The sequence below is a fragment of the Bactrocera oleae genome, chromosome 2 (genome assembly GCF_042242935.1).
Source record: "Bactrocera oleae isolate idBacOlea1 chromosome 2, idBacOlea1, whole genome shotgun sequence".
Classification (NCBI taxonomy): Eukaryota; Metazoa; Arthropoda; class Insecta; order Diptera; family Tephritidae; genus Bactrocera; species Bactrocera oleae.
Window position 1 is genome coordinate 70,502,856 of NC_091536.1, and position 16,565 is coordinate 70,519,420.

General features: G+C 33.8%; 2 protein-coding genes across 11 annotated transcripts in view; both read left to right on the forward strand.

The window, feature by feature from the left end:
- Positions 1 to 390: 390 nt before the first annotated feature.
- On the forward strand, positions 391 to 13,252 carry CDase (neutral ceramidase). 8 transcript variants are annotated; one of them, XM_070105591.1, is made up of 10 exons: positions 391 to 505; positions 9,781 to 10,067; positions 10,203 to 10,349; positions 10,422 to 10,598; positions 10,658 to 10,984; positions 11,204 to 11,413; positions 11,694 to 12,023; positions 12,078 to 12,308; positions 12,361 to 12,740; positions 12,815 to 13,252. In XM_070105591.1, exons 2-10 carry the CDS (start codon positions 9,930 to 9,932, stop codon positions 12,996 to 12,998), a joined length of 2,124 nt encoding a protein of 707 aa, XP_069961692.1. In that variant the 5' UTR covers positions 391 to 505; positions 9,781 to 9,929; the 3' UTR covers positions 12,999 to 13,252. The 8 variants fall into 8 exon arrangements, with proteins under 8 accessions (XP_069961692.1, XP_036224020.1, XP_036224023.1 ...); XM_036368127.2 differs by lacking the exon at positions 391 to 505 and adding an exon at positions 2,748 to 3,307; XM_036368130.2 differs by lacking the exon at positions 391 to 505 and adding an exon at positions 2,748 to 3,272.
- A 1,518-nt stretch (positions 13,253 to 14,770) lies between these two features.
- Positions 14,771 to 16,565, forward strand: part of PH4alphaEFB (prolyl 4-hydroxylase subunit alpha-1) — a 41,475-nt gene continuing 39,680 nt past the window's right edge. The window contains exon 1 of one of the 3 annotated variants that reach the window (XM_036368165.2): positions 14,771 to 15,343. The gene's annotated coding sequence lies outside the window, so the exon portion shown is untranslated. The remainder of the gene's footprint in view (positions 15,344 to 16,565) is intronic. The other 2 variants (XM_036368166.2, XM_036368164.2) reach the window with 2 other exon arrangements.

Below are 16,565 nucleotides of genomic sequence, written 5' to 3' on the forward strand. Positions count from 1 at the left end.
TTGTGAATTTTTTGTTACAGGGCCATCCACTCCATTCCCACGAAAGTTAATATATTATTTTTTTTGGATTTATAGCCTAAATTATTCAGTAAATAAAACTTCTTCACTATGTTTATATACAATACATATACATACATATGTATGTATGTATGTAGATAAATTGTTTATATAAGTATATATGGTATATAACAGTTTAATCGCGGAGATAAGTTCAAGTGCTCTATTGCCCAAGAATAATTCCAAAATAATCGAGATAGGAATTGGCTTATGCAAACCATTTAGTAAACCATTTAAATAAATAGTTGCTGTAACAGTGATTAGTAGAATTCGATACGGTACTGTCGAAGTTATACTGAAATTAATTGAAATTAATTATATCGTTGAAACAAGTACAAATACAACGTTACGCCTGAAAACAATTTTGAAAAATATTTTGAAGTATAAATAATTAATTTCGATTTAATACTGCGGAAATTTGAAATATCTATACGAGCTAAAATATATGGTATGTACATATGTTAATTATAACCTTATTTATATGGTATAATTTCAATAATTAAATAACAGAGTAAAGGAAATTGTTTTGGAAAAGAGTTTATTGTATTAAAGAACTTTAATATTGACGATATTATAAAGTTCATTTCAAATAATAACTATAAGAAATGAAATCGTGAACGCGTTTATTTAATCGCAAATTATGGCATTCTAAATTAATCAATCGGATCATAAAAAGATTTCATGTGAGAAACTAAGCGTGTTTGCACTTAAAAACATATGTACATATACTATTATAACATTAAAAATTTAGATAAGATATTTATGTCTTGTCCTTTTTACACACATATGGTATATGGACTATACAAATTTTTTTGTAGGTTTAGCAAACAATTTCGAAGAAAAATTTGAGTATAACTTCAAGAAAGCTAGAAACCTCGTTAGTCCATCATCGACCGAAAACTCAAAATGTAGCAGTACCTTGGAAAAAGTCATGATATTTGTTACATAGGTGGGATTGCAAATTCATCTACTTTTCATACGTAAGAAACTCTTTCCATATTTTGTTAGTAAAAAGACTTCGAATGAGGCGACTCTCCCTTACTTTTTGTTGTAATATTTCAATATAAGTTTGATTTGACATTTAAACTTCTAGCAGAGTTGAAGTCTCTAATTTTTGTGCTTCAGGTATATTGGCAGTTAAAACTTGAGTACCACCATTCAGTTAACTGAAAATGCTTATTTTTTAAACACAGGTTTGCAATTGAATGACCATGGTGCCGGTTCTAATACTACTATTGTAGATTTTGCAAACGTCGGAGTGTAAACCCATTTTCTTTACTCCTTATAATCCCTCATAATTTTAAAATTTTATAAGCATTACCTATATCCGGTGAAAGATTAAACGAAGTTTAGGTGAAACAATATTTTACAATGAACTTTCAATTTGAATCTCTTTTGTAATTAGACCTAACAATCAACGATAAACAGGTGTATATGGTAAATTAAAATTTGATTTGAGATACAGCAATTTGAGTTGCGTGTAAAAGAGATAGTTGCTGACGATAAAAAAAAACATTACTCTTTGATACTCAATGATGATGATAATGATAAAATGTAATCGAGAAAGCTTACACTCTACAGAGTTGGTTTAGGGACACCTAGTGTGAAAATCAAAAAAATTAATTTAAATTTTACTACATTTTTCGAATTGACTGCAGTTGTAACTCAAAAACAAGAAAAAAAGTTAACTAGTATTATATAAGTTAAGCAATTATAATATAATGACCTTTACAAATACAAAAGATTATTTACAAGAATTTAATTTTGGTCGGCCAGCTTGCAGCTTGTATGGCTGCTATATGCTATAGTGATACGACCTGAAAAATTTCTTCCAAGATTGCATCATTGCCTTAGGCACTAACCCATGACACATTTCTTAAAGATATCTCATCAAGTTTACTCGCTAGAGAAAGTTTTCTGAGGACATTCGGAAGAATCACATTAAATTTTTATTAACAATCGTAGGTCACAGATTAGGAGCTTTAATTAAATATTATTTTTTTGAAGTTCTTTCTGTATATTCACTTATTGTAAATAAGTATGCACCAAAAATTTTAAAACAATACATACAGTAGTTTTTTTTTTTTTAAAATCACAAATTTGAATTAAATTTTGTCGGACAATGTGTTTTTATTTCAAACACGATTAAATCGTCATCACAACTAACAATTACACAACACAAACATAACTTAAACCCCAACAAAATAAGAATACATATGAATATAAGTGACAAGAGAAACAATCATATACCCAATATGCGCACAAAACAAAATAGCCCAGTGAACAGCTGTTCAGTTAGCAAAACGATATGAAGGCATGACCACGGAATTAAACAAAGAGTTTTCGCCATCAACAATGACCATTCTCGCTAACGCTCCCGCTTGCATTTACCCACACACACACACATACAAACACCTAAAAGCACCATCAGCAATATCCGAGCTCAGCTCACCCAGAGAACTTCTTGTATGTTCCCTGGCTCAACTATGCTAAGCCGAGCTGAGCAGGGCAGCTAGCAGACAACGCTTTACGATTTCGCCGCTAAGTAGAACCGTTAATGATCGTTAAGCACCGTCGACGATGGACGCAAACTGCGTTGCAACAGACCACAATTTCATAAAACGTCGACGCGCCGCCGTCAGAGTGGGCGACTGCGGTCGAACGGCGGCTTGCTCCGCTATGGCGCTCAGCTAGGCCGCGCAAACGGTCGCCAACTTGGACACAAAGCGGTCGCTTTGAAACGCGCTCGCTGTGAAATATTAAACAAGCAACGCACTAGCAGTTAACTGCTATGCAAATGCCATCGAGGGTGCTGCAATTGGACTAGTGAATTAATAAAAACGATTAGCAGACATAAAATGTCACAAAAATATAAGTTATAATTCGTTGTAGCGCGAAGAGTGCAATGCAAATATTTAAAATCAACATAGAAATAAAGTCAGATAAAGTATAAATTAAAACAAATACATAACAAGAAATCGGTAATCGGTGAATGATTTTATGTCATACTTTCAATGTCAGATCATTAGAAGAGACCACAGCAAAGTTGCGGGCGTGTTTGAATAGCATTCGGCCCTTGCGGGCGGATATCACATACTAAAAAATATTTGTATTCATATGTAACCGATTATCTTTTGTATTGGCTTTGTAAGCGCTTATATACATGCATAAATAAATAATTAATTTATCAGCGTTGATGCAGTTCAGTTGTAATGGTGATAACACAAACGAAATTTACAGTGAAAAATTTGTAAGCGCATTTGTACTAGTAGTAGTTTGTTGGTGCTGAAAATATACATATGCTCCATATGCATGTTTCTATGCATTGCAGGCATATTTATATCCAAGTGTGGTTACTTACACTGATTATACACGTATGTGCATTGTGGTTAATTGATTATTGCGAAATGCGGGTTAAATAAAAATTCTTTTATATAAAAGAAACTATATGTAAAGATAAATCTGGCCGCCAATTTTTAAAAAGTACATAACTATTAAACATATAACATAAGAGTACTATATTAAAAAAAAGTTTAGTGACAAGACTATATATTAAGGCTTGTAGAGCCTTCCAAAAAGTCTTACTTTGAAGAATTTTTGAGAAGTAAAGGAAAGTTATTCGAATTTCTGTCGTTTTAACTTTATTTTGCATATATTTGAGAGTATAAAAAATTATAATGACTTTTAAAAAGGTTATTACGGACGATGGTGATTCTACAACCACTTGCTATCTAAAACTTAACAAAAAACGGGCGTAAGCCAGTTTAATTGTGGACTTGTAAAAAATAAGCCAAATTTTGATCGAAAATGTAAATGGTTTACAAAATTGCAATAATAATAAAAAACATTACCATGGATAGTATATTATATTCCTCAGGTAAAAATTTTTTAAGTAGATACGTGCTAGATTACCGCCCGATTTAAGAAATGTCGCTTCGAGTAAATCGCATAAAAACTTTTATGTGCTGAAGCTATCTGACCCGATAATAAAGCTAATTGGAGAGGGAAATGATGTTTTTCACTGTTATATCAATTGAATGACGTTTTTAGGACCGACCCTAAAGTGTACTACACGCATAAGCCGTGTTCGTCTGACTAATCTAATCTTTTAAGTGTTTATAGCCTCTTGTGAATTTTAAAAAAAATCGATTCCATATATGTATATCGAATGTACCTATATTTGAGAATATTCCCGAAATATTTGAAGTTAATGCGGAAAATAGTATCGGAGATAAGTGAGAATTTGTAAAAAAAAAACTTAACGTAGTGTAAACGGCTTCCAAAACTTCAAACGCATTTATCCCGGAACGCTGTTTTCAGAGTGGTTGAGGAAAATTTAAATTGAAATTTTCGCACGACCTTCTTAGATAAATTCTTCAGTATTAATCGAATAAATACAATTTTTGATGATAATGTCGATTTTTTAAGCCACTGTGAAGTGTAAATGCTATCGCAAAAACGATTTTTTATGGGTGTTCATCATTTTGTAGGCAAACCAAATTTTTACTGGTCCATCCATTATTACCTATAAATATCTATAGTAATAATATTTTGTTTTGGGTTTTTGAATATGCGATAATTTTAAGCAGAAAAATCTTCCTCATCGTCTTTTTTCGGTTTAGGTTCTCCTGGTGATCGGCTACGGGATCAACGTAATTAGAAATTTTTCAAAATGAATCGGCGCTTATTAAAGTACGTTAAATTCTGTAAATATACATTTTTATTCTTTTATTAAATTAAATGCCTCTTCAGAAAAAAAATTTCCTTAAATGAGTTAAAAAATCAAAATTCTAACTAAACAAATTAAAATAAATAAATTACGCAATTACTAAAGTTTATTTTTGTGCAACAGAATGCACAGAAAACCAGAAAACATTGTAAATATGTATCAAATGAAATAAATTTTACAACAGTTCGAAAATCATTAAACAAAAAACTACAATTACATAACCTCACTGTGCCTTTTTTAAAGACTACATACCCATATACCCAGTGCAAAGCGAAGCTTCAAAAATATTTCATCTCAATTCGAAAGCAAACCACCAAAACGACACTCGGCATACATACAAATACACATACATCTGGTAGATGTGGAAAGAGAATAATAACAAGATATCAAAAGATAAAATAAAATAAAATGAAATAAATAACAGTACAGCAGCGTCGGCGCGAAAATATCGCATTTAATAGGCCCCAAATCGAGTCACAAAAGCCAGCATCCAATGCTCATACGTACATCCGTAATTTTGTTCAATTGAGTAGCCTTAAGTAAACGCTGCAAAATCACACTTACCACATATACTTACATACATATAGGTATATGCAAACCTATAAATATATGTATATGCATACTCGTATATACAGATGCGAATAATCAACAATAGAGTTTGTAAACCAGTGAGTTTGAGTGTATAAGCGTACGAATGGGTGTAAATAAAAGCTTCAAATAAGCATCATCTTATACAATATATAATAATGTGTCTGCATAGATGTGTGTATTTATGAATGAGCGACTTAGCCGGTGTCATCAATTGCCGGCGTTGATGGTCATGCCACCTGCTATGGCGCTGTGATAAGGGAGAAGTGACGGGTGGTTAGTAAAAAGATGCAACGAAATCAAAACTGAGCGTTATGTGACGTTTGACATTTTTATTTAATTAATTGTTTGTATATTTTACAACAACTTAGGTGCTCGTGTACTTGTTCTGTTAAACTATTTTGCGAAGTTTTAGGAAATTAGAGAAAAGTTGTTTCATTGTAAAAGTGAATTATAGGTATATCTACATATGTATTTAAAAATTACTACACTTCGAGCAATAAAACTTTTTTAATTATAAGTTCCTCAATATCATATATGAACGAAATGATTTGATTTCCGTCCTCAAGAATTTCCAAGAGTGTTAGTGGTTATATGCTGTTTACAGGTATGTATTATACTTGTAAAACCAAATATGCATTTGCTATTGTGTTTGGCGAATTCAATAAAAATAATAAACAGAATTTATCTCGTTTATCAATATCGAATCGTATTTTTGAATAGAGAATTAGAGTCCTGATCGGGCACTCATCATTGCTTTCGTTTTGTTATTTCATTTAAAGAACTAACTATAATATTTTAAAAACACTTTGTGACGACGGAAGAAGCTTAATATGGCTAAAACCAATTTTAAATTTTCTCATTTTACGAGTTTTTCCACAAACGAGTTTAAGGTTTCGTGTAGTGATAAGTATATTCGCGAAGTTCTTTAAAAATATATATATTTAATTTAAAATGACTTCATTTGTAAACTCTATTTATGTGGTTTGTGAAGAGATGGCGTAACTTGATTATTATTTCATTGTTCCAATAGAAATCTCCCATGCTCGTGCAACAATAATTTTTTTTTTCACTCATATACATATGTCAAACTTTGTACCTGAGAAAGTTTTTTTTCGGGGAGTTTTTCTTCATTACATTATTATGAAGAAAATCTTAGCCGAGTCTCATCTTACTTTCGTAGAAGTTTATGGTGAACGTGCGTGTTGTTTAACGAACGTGCTAAAAGGTCCTGGGTGGTCCAACAAGTTTAAATATTTATATATTATATTTATATTTATTGTTATAGCCCAGACCATGCCGCTTCTGACTACGATTTGTATAGGTCAATGCAGTTCTTTTGAGATGGAATCCACGAATTGCCAGAAAAATGAGAAAATGTTATAGCTCTCGAAGGGCAATACCTTAAAAAATATATAGTTAAAAGCATTATTATTTACTAAATTCCATACGATGTGTAGCATTCAATACCAAATATTGAAATTACTACAGCTTTAGTTAATGTAGAAGGTGGACATACCTTGAAGGCTGTTATATAAATAGTTCTCGTATTTCAAAAATTTATGATAAAATTCTTAATTTTTTTTTCTCTAAATGAAGTGTTTTAAAAGTCTTAAATTCCTGCCGAACATATATAAGTTATATTCGTAGGTCTGAGGTACGGGTTTAACTTTTTTTAATCTTCAGTAAACATTTAAAACCTCCAGAACTCAATTATCAATTTTACGGAGGAAAAATCGATTGGTTGGGGTCCGCAATCATATAGCTTTGATAAGCTGTTAAGAGAACGGTGTGTGCTTTATTCGAATCTATAAACTGAGTGCTGAAATATAATATCCCCTTGGAGTCTGGACGTCAAAGTCCCCAAATGAAGCCTCCAATAGAAAGCATACGTAATAATTATCCGTTTGAATCATTTTAAACAAATAAATCTTGAATGAATAAAATACCCTTGCATATATTTAACTTGTAAACTTCACTCAGACTAAAATCGGTATGAGTCTCTCAAATAAATCCCATAAAATCCAAATTCATTCAAAAAAACTTGAATCTGCGAATAATATGAACATAAATTCATTTCATTATACATAAACTAATCCTCGCGGCGCGAGATTATGTGACAAGCTTGGCACCCATTAGCACATTATCCAAAACAAGTATTCAATGTCACCCAACTAGGCTTAAATTTATAAATTAAACAAAACACGAACCAACGAGTTGAACTTTGCCTTTTAAATAGTACAAATGCCGGTGCGAATTACACGCTTAACATAATAATTAAGCTAACCTTTAAGCAGTAAAAAAAATTACAATGAGAAGTTATAAAAAAAAAAAACATAAAACTTGCAGAAGGCGCGCGGTTCAAAAATTATTCCAAACACTAGATTTGAGTGTATATGCAGTTAACTTGGCCCAGCACTCATGTGTGACTGTTAATAATGTATATACCTACATATGTATGAATACATATGTAAATATCGCCTTGCGTGTAAAGTTAATGCTATAAATGTTCAAAAATTATAAAAGTCAGCTTGAAAATGGGAATTTTTCTTGTTAGGTGTCACAAAAAGTACATACATATGTAAGTGCATGACTGCATATGTAGGTATATGTAAATGAAGGTATGAGTTAATCGTTAAATCGAGCTATAAACTGCTCTTTATATATGTATATGGAAGTGTGCGCACTTTCAGAAACAGTTCTGCTATATTTTAACACACTATGAACATACCTTTTGATGTTGGTCGAAACAATGATCGAATCTGGATCTTGTGTAGCGGTAGTACTTATATATGTATACCTCTACTAATTACATCAAGGTAGTTACACACTAAAAACATATACTAAGTATTTACTATATTACCAACGTAATAATACATTAAAAGCGGTTTGGCCAATCACTCAACTGACTGCTGCAGCATTTTCTAATTGGAAGTTATTATTGCTTTGTTTGTTATTGTGGCTAAGTTGGAATCACAAAGTAGAGATTTCAGCCGCTCGAAATACGACTCGTTAAACAGCGAGTATAGCATAACTGGGGCAATTTTAACCAATTTTTTACCTTTTGCTCAAGTTTTTCTTTTGTAATTGTTATTAATTGATTTTTATTTTAGAATAATTAGTTATTTTATAACTTTTGAAGAGCATAACACTTCGTAAAGATTTTATTCAGCACTCGGTAATTTTTAGCAGTTAAGTTATGATTTTGAAAATAAACTAAAATTTCTTTAAATCCTGACCTATTCCAGTCAAACTGCTTTTATCCTCAAACTCCACTTAGTTGAAATAACTAGAGATACCTTGGCTTTAAGAGGTTATTTTTTATATTCATAATGAATATTTGGGTGTTAGGGTGCTAGTTCAGATACCATAAAGTGTTATGGCAAATCTCACACACTTACCATGTTAGTAGAAGTCAGCTTAATTGCTTGAGAGCGCTTCTCTCTGATATATATCACTTATAAAATTTCGATTAATATGTTAATAATAAGATTTTCTCCTCTACAAGAATGGTATGTATAATTTCTTGCTTAAGTTAAGTGTTCGAGATATTCGCTGTCAAACATCAATCTATCAAAGAAAAACACAAAAAATAAAACGATAAAACGAAAAATGTTTTCAAGTAGTTGAAAGCGAGATTTCTATATCGATAATTAGAAAAAAATAGTCAACGGTAAAGCGGAGGACCTTACCGCTACAATTAAGAGCTGATACTTAAAGAGTCTTTCTTAGAGGTGTCTACCAACCAATTTTTCGGAGTATCAAGCGAAAAAAAAATACATTCGTTTCTTTTGAATATAATATAAGTATATATGCTATATATAACATTTCGAGTTTGTTACTGCCGTCAGACCCTATAAAATGTATACATAAATGTTGCGCGTATTAACATGTTTATTTATTTTAGTTTCTGAGATATCGATTTGAAATTTTGCACTTGTTCTTTCTCTTCAAGAAACTGTTTATTTGCCGGAACCGCCAATATCAGTTAAGCAAGTCGTTGTATGAAAAGTTTTTTATTTGAAGATACAAGTATCTTTACAAAATTTGGCATAATTTATTGCTCAAGGCTACAATCTCTGCTACGTGCTTAGCATTAAATTGTCAGCCAGTTGGGCACTACAGTTTTTTAAAGAAAAAAGATTATACATTATATTTTACCTGTTGCATGCATATATTCTATGTATATGTGTATGTATGTATGTGTTTATACACTTTTCCTTTTATTTCCACATACAAATGCATTTTTCCGTTCATATATACATACATATGTGTGTACATTTAATCCGATTTCTGAAAGCAAATTAGTAAACTGCGCCATTTAGCGAACATAAGGGATGATGATGAATTTATTTAATTGTATTACATTGAAAATAAGAAGGTTACTTTATTGTTTCCATTTTCAGTTGTCGTAGAGCAGTAGAGAAGGGAGCAAGCGAGTAAATGCACTTCCATTAAATTTTTATATACATATATTTCAACTGAAGCGGTGAAAAAACAAAGGAATTTTGTGAAACAAATTGAAAATAAATAAAATTCTTTGGAGATAACAAAAATGCATTGCCAACGAAGCGTAATCCTCGTGGCGTTAGTCATACTATGTCTCAGCGGTGCGATGTGGAGCTGTGTCAATGCTTATCAGGTGGGAGTGGGACGTGCTGATTGTACGGGACCACCGGTGGAAATACATTTCGTAAGTATGATGAATTCTCTTTATTATTCTTCGATATTTAGTTACGTATAATAATTTTGCTTGGTATTTCTTATCATCAAAACAACAACTTTTCTTATATATAGTTTACATTTATGTATTAATTTTATTTCTCAGATGGGTTTCGCCAACCTTAAACAAGTGGGACGCGGTCTGCACTTGCGTCAATTCGCGCGCGCCTTCGTCGTCGAGGATGAAAACCACAAGCGCGTCGCCTTTGTCTCCGTGGACGCGGGCATGATGGGTTACGGCGTCAAGCGCGAGGTGAAATTAAAACAAAAATATTAAAATCTATGATAAATTTAGCCACTTTGTATTTACATATGTACATTGAAGGTGGTAAAGCGTTTACAAGCGCGCTATGGCGATATATACACGACGGATAATGTGGTTATCAGCGGCACGCATACTCACAGCGGACCCGGTGGCTTTCTCATGCATTTATTGTACGATATATCGATTTTGGGTTTTGTGCCGCAGACTTTCGAAGCTCTTGTACAGGGTTGTTACTTAGTGAGGCTATCAACTTCTTCTAATTATTTTATCTAAAGCTCCATATTTTACTTTCTCAGAGTATCAAGCGTGCCACCGACAATATGGTCGAAGGTAGGATCTTTCTATCACGAACCACTATCCTAAATGTGAACATTAATCGATCACCAACCTCTTATTTGCGTAATCCCGTGGAGGAACGTGCGCAATATGAACACGATGTGGATAAGGTGCTGACGCAATTGCGTTTCGTCGATTCGGAGAATACTTTATTGGGTGCCTTTAATTGGTACGCGGTACATCCGACATCAATGAATAATACGAACAAATTGGTGACTTCTGACAATATGGGTTATGCTTCACTGCTTTTGGAGAAGGAGTACAATACGAATAAAGTGCCCGGAAAAGTATGTTATACTAACCTTCACATAGTCAATATATTCAGAAAACGTATGAGTTTAAAATTATTATTCATTCGACCATGTACAAAAATTCTATCTAGCTAGGGGTAGGGTACCTTTCCAAAATATCTATATTTGAATTTGAACTATTTTTAAAATCATCGACAAAATGTTTTGCTTTGTAAAGGGTTTCAAGAAAAAACTGGTTTTTTCTACTTTTTTCAGGGTAAATTTGTTGGCGCATTCTGTTCATCGAATTTGGGCGATGTGTCACCAAATATTATGGGTCCGAAATGTTCGATTAGTGGAAATGATTGTGATCTACTTACTTCAAAATGTCCGCAAAAAGAAGGCGAATGTTTTGCGTCTGGTCCAGGACGCAATATGTTTGAAAGCACTGAAATTATAGCAAGTCGCTTAGCTGATGGTGCTTTGGTGAGTGTCATAAATTTCTGCTTTTTAATGAGAGCAACATGAAAGGGAGTGAGGAATAAGACTGATGACTCAGTATCTTGTTAGATTTGTTTTGTTGTTTTTCAAAGTCAAAGAAAAAGAAGTAGAGAAAATGGAAAAGATTAATCGAAGTGTGAAGTCTTTAAATAGTCTACCTCACTCCGAAAAAGTTCTCGTAAATCTGAAAACACTAATTTCGACATACGGCTGAGAAAATGACACTAAATCGAGTATATTTTACGTTTATTGTGTTACCCTTTAGCGCTTACTAAACGATAACAGTCAAGAGACGACAAGCCGCGAAATTGTAGGCGAGTTGTCCTATATTCACCAATTCGTCGATATGCCTAACTACAATGGCTCCACATATAACCCACTACAAAGAAAACTGGACAAGATACGTGGTTGCCTGCCCGCCATGGGTTACAGTTTTGCTGCTGGAACCACGGATGGACCGGGCGCGTTTAGTTTTGAACAGGGAACCATTACCGGCAATGCAATGTGGAATGCTGTGCGCGATTTCATAGTACCGCCAACACAAGAAGACATTAGCTGTCATTCACCAAAGCCTATATTGCTGGCAACTGGAAGGGTAGGTTTTGTAGTAAAAGTTAAAAACTGACGAGCCAATTCTCATATTTCTCAGGCGACATTCCCCTACGAGTGGCAACCGAAAATTGTGTCTACGCAGCTGTTGAAGATCGGGGATCTGATATTTGCCGCTGTGCCTGGCGAATTCACCACAATGGCTGGACGTCGTTTGCGTAATAAGATTAGCGCCGTGGCTGTGGCAACTGGTGGCAAAGATACAGAAGTCATTATCGCAGGTTTATCGAACATTTATACTAGCTATATCACAACACCGGAGGAATATCAAGTGAGTACGATGAATAAAATGTGTTTGATTTAATTTCACAATTATTTCTTAGGCTCAAAGATATGAGGCAGCTTCGACAATTTTTGGTCCCAACACGCATACCATCTATATGGACGTATTCGAGCAATTGACCAAAGCAATGATACGTGGCGAGCGCCTGATACCTGGACCCGCACCACCATACATGAACGATCGCATGCTGTCGATGAACACTGGCGTTATTTTCGATGGTCATCCGATCGGCAAGGATTTTGGTTTCGTTAAGCTGCAGCCCAAAAAGATTTACCAGATCAATGAGACTGTGGTAGTCACCTTTATTGCGGGTAATCCGCGTAATAATCTATTTCATGAGAAGACATACTTTGCGGTAGAGCGTAAGATCAACGAAGAACGTTGGAAAGTCGCCTACACAGATGCCAGTTGGGAAACGAAGTATGTTTACACTAACCTTCCCTCAAGAGAAATATTTTCATTCATCAAATATTTGTACACTCTAATACTTATAGATTCATTTGGGAGCGCGTTCATCTGATACTCGGCTTTAGCGACATTCACATTCATTGGACCATCGGCACCAACACTCTGCCCGGCGAATACCGCATTCGGCATTTCGGCAATTACAAATATATTTTAGGTGGCATTTTCCCATATGAAGGCATTTCCAATTCATTCTTGGTGACGGAAGACTAATCGCTGCTTTATATGTATGCACACGTAGAAGACGACGATTGGATTACTAGTCAGAGACTGCGCTCATCAGGTTTTACTGTTTCTCAACTACATATATAGTACATATGTAAGGCACATTCATTTTAATATGTACAATCTGTGTGGTACAGTGCCATAAAAATGATACATATACACATATTTATTTGTTTATTATTGTTAGTTGTGTATATATAACGGAAATGTAAGAATAAATCTAGAAACGACTGTTGTACTAATATGTAATTGTAGTGATGTTAGACCTTCAGGTGTTTTAAATCAAATGATTTGATTGGGCGAAATCTTATCGTATCAGAAAGCGTGGTTCAGTAACCACCGTTATGTAGAATTTTTACAAGAAAAACGAAAGTTTGGAATGAGGGGGATTTTTCAATTTATTCTCTCTTAAACTCCCAGCGACGTTCGAACGTCTTTAACCCGTTTAAAAAATATGTTTTCATGGAACTCTGTATGGTGGAAGAGCACATTTTTCGTCAAATAAGGCCCTTTTTTGCACAAGTCTGTTTTCCCTTTCCTAATATGCAGTCTTCTGCTTATTATTTCAGCTATTTCGGTAGTCCGCCAATACGAGATCGTAGACTTTTGTTATCTTCCGTGTTAAAAAGGCGACAGGAAATTACGTAGATCAACGCCCATCGCCAATGGAAAAAACGAATCACCATATACAGCATCCAAGGCTTTTTGTTTCACTGCGCGATGTCTCTCTCAAAAATATCTTTCGAAGAACCGACCGCTTTGTTCTTTTTCTATTTTCCTAAACTCCTGCGACACCATGAATGGTCTTCATTCTAATAAAATTAACTACACAATAGTAAATTTTTCATGCACCTATACTTGTCGGGAAGCCCTCGAAATCTTACTCCAGCTAAGTATTGGAACTTACGATCCACTGAGTACTCGAAGCGATTCTTCCTCAGATCAAGTATAAAAGCATCACTTCCGTTTAATACATATTCATATCCGCTTTACTGACCGCTAGATGTCTCTCTTCTGAAACTTGGTTAAATAATAAATTATAGCATTTTACACCACGCAAGCACAGTGTTGCATTTTTCAGCAGTAGTAAGCCCTTTCTAATACTACCTTTAGGTGTTCTTAAAACACTTTTAAGATTTTAATAATTTTTGAAAAATAAAACAAAAATGCATTATCTCCTTAACCTTTTTTATTTGCGCTAAAAACTGATTTCCGTATCGAATTTATGAATAAGAGTTTTTTTTTTAATAAATTATTTCACAAAAAATGTAGAAATGTTGATACTATTTCAACTATTGTGGATTATTTAAAGAATAAAAGCGTTTTTAACACCAAGGTAATTTTTTGAATTAATTGAATTTCTCAAAGTAAATTTGACTTGAGCTCAAATGTGAGTATGTTGGATATCAGTCTGAGAACTATCATTTTTTTAAATTTCCAAAGTAAAAGCATATTTTTAGGATGGAGTTCCAAATTGACATGAAACAATATCTTTCTTAGTTTTGACTTTTGACATAGTTCCTTTTTAGTATTAGTATTAGTTTTTGAACTGAACAACTCAGCAACCCCATCAGCTGCTCAATGCTATAGCAACAAATTCTTATGCTCACAATAACTGCAATACTTTCGGCCGCCAAGCAAAACTACTCTTTTCTATTCGATATATTCACCATATGTATGGTGCATCGAAGAGAATTGCTTTGCTGAAATTCACCACACACTAAATTTGCCTTGTAAATCTCAGCAACTTAAATAAAAGCCAGCACAATGCGCGACACAGTCCAAGTGGGAAGAAGTTGACAACCGCGTACAATTCGATTCGCGTTCGGACCGTATCCAGTAAATAAATTAACAGACGAAAAAGAAAAGAATTTCACGCGTTAGGAAAATTTAATATTTATATCAGTGATATCGGCGAACTAGAAGTCAGTTGTTAGATTACGTTGCAGGGTGAATAAACGCGAGTGCTACTGGATGTTACATACGAGTACATACATACAAGTATAATATATACGTAAGTGCAATTGGTGATTAAGTGGATGTGCGTCCGGCAAACGAGGACAGTTCCTGAAGCAACAACAATTACAATAAAAAACATAAAATCTATATTGCTGGTACATTAATTGTGTTCTGACATTACTCGGCACTGGTCAAGTGCAGCGCGTGTGCCAGGAGACAAAATCGAAACTAAAGATACTTTCAACAACAGCAAAAAGGCATACAAGAGAGCACGCAAGGAGAGCTGGGAAGAAGCAAACAAAAGATACGCGAGTAAACACCAGCGGGCGAGAGAACAACGAAAGTCGCAAAGAAATTTGTAGGTACAAAGAAAAGTATGTACATACATATGTAAATATTATAGAATTTATCCGGTAAATTGCGTGCGGCCAAAACAAAATACGAAAAACACGCAAAGCGCAGTTACGCAGAAGAAAGTCTGGCAAGAGTCAAGTAAACGCTTATCGATTTGCTTATAAGAGTTAGCAACGCCTTGCTTTATTATTGTTTTCTGATATTATTTTGTTGGAACTTTTGTGGTGCCCCAATAAGCGTTAAGCGCGTTTATGATTTCCATTGTTTTTACCCTACTGCTGTATCGGTGAATTTTACATTTCTTTTTGTATGAGCATAAAGGTGCATAAGTATGTAAATTGTGTTGTGCTGGCAGATATAGCTCCGTTTGCAGTAGCTCAACAGAAAATTTAACCGTAATTCCTCGATCGACAGTTTTTACGCTTGTGCAACCGCAAATATTGAAATTTTCATAGAGGTGCCCTACATTCATACAAATGCATATGTATGTATATGAGTTTGTGTAGGTATGTAAACAGATATGTATGGGTATGTACGTATTTGCTTGAAACTGTAGATTTGAATCTAAGCAGTGATGGTGATACATTAACAACTTGATATGTCAGTAAGAATCTGATTTCTGTAGGGTTTGTCGAAATTTGGAAACACATTTGTGGAATAGCTAAGTTCTATAAGGTTTTCAAGTGATGCAAAGCTTAACCCTCACTTTTACATAGTAGATATTTCCCAAAACCAAGTAACGACGCCTAAGTTCGGATGCAAAAAACATTTTATACTATCGCAATCTTCAAGGATCAAAGTTGGAGGCATAATAATTTGGAGGTATTGGCAAATTTTTTTCTATGTACATGTGTATGTATGTATGTGATTTAAGCTCAACCAAAGGGGCGAAATTTCATATGTACATATATACTGAGCATATTACTAAAACATTAAGAAGATTAGGGATATAAGGTTTAGACCAATGTTTAGACTAGAGTCTAGAATAATTTCATTCATATTCAGTGTAAACTATATTATTTTTAAGAAAACTTGTCCGCTTAATTTCATTAAAATATCATATGCATAAATATTTGTATGTATATTAGAGCGGGTCGATTTTCCTCAAATAAATCACGTATGAGGGAACCTACACATCATATGTATTAAATTTCATTCGAATATCTCAAAAAATAACGAAGAAAATTATATAATTATACAATATTCCGGACAAAAAACTTCATTTAAAAATCGCTGGCTCGA

Excerpts from the sequence above, each read along its gene's own strand:
- CDase (XM_070105591.1), top strand. The coding sequence starts at position 9,930 with ATGCATTGCCAACGAAGCGTAATCCTCGTGGCGTTAGTCATACTATGT. Across the intron at positions 10,599-10,657 it reads TTGTACAGGGTTGTTACTTA|AGTATCAAGCGTGCCACCGA; the intron begins GTGAGGCTATCA and ends TTACTTTCTCAG. Across the intron at positions 12,309-12,360 it reads CAACACCGGAGGAATATCAA|GCTCAAAGATATGAGGCAGC; the intron begins GTGAGTACGATG and ends ATTATTTCTTAG.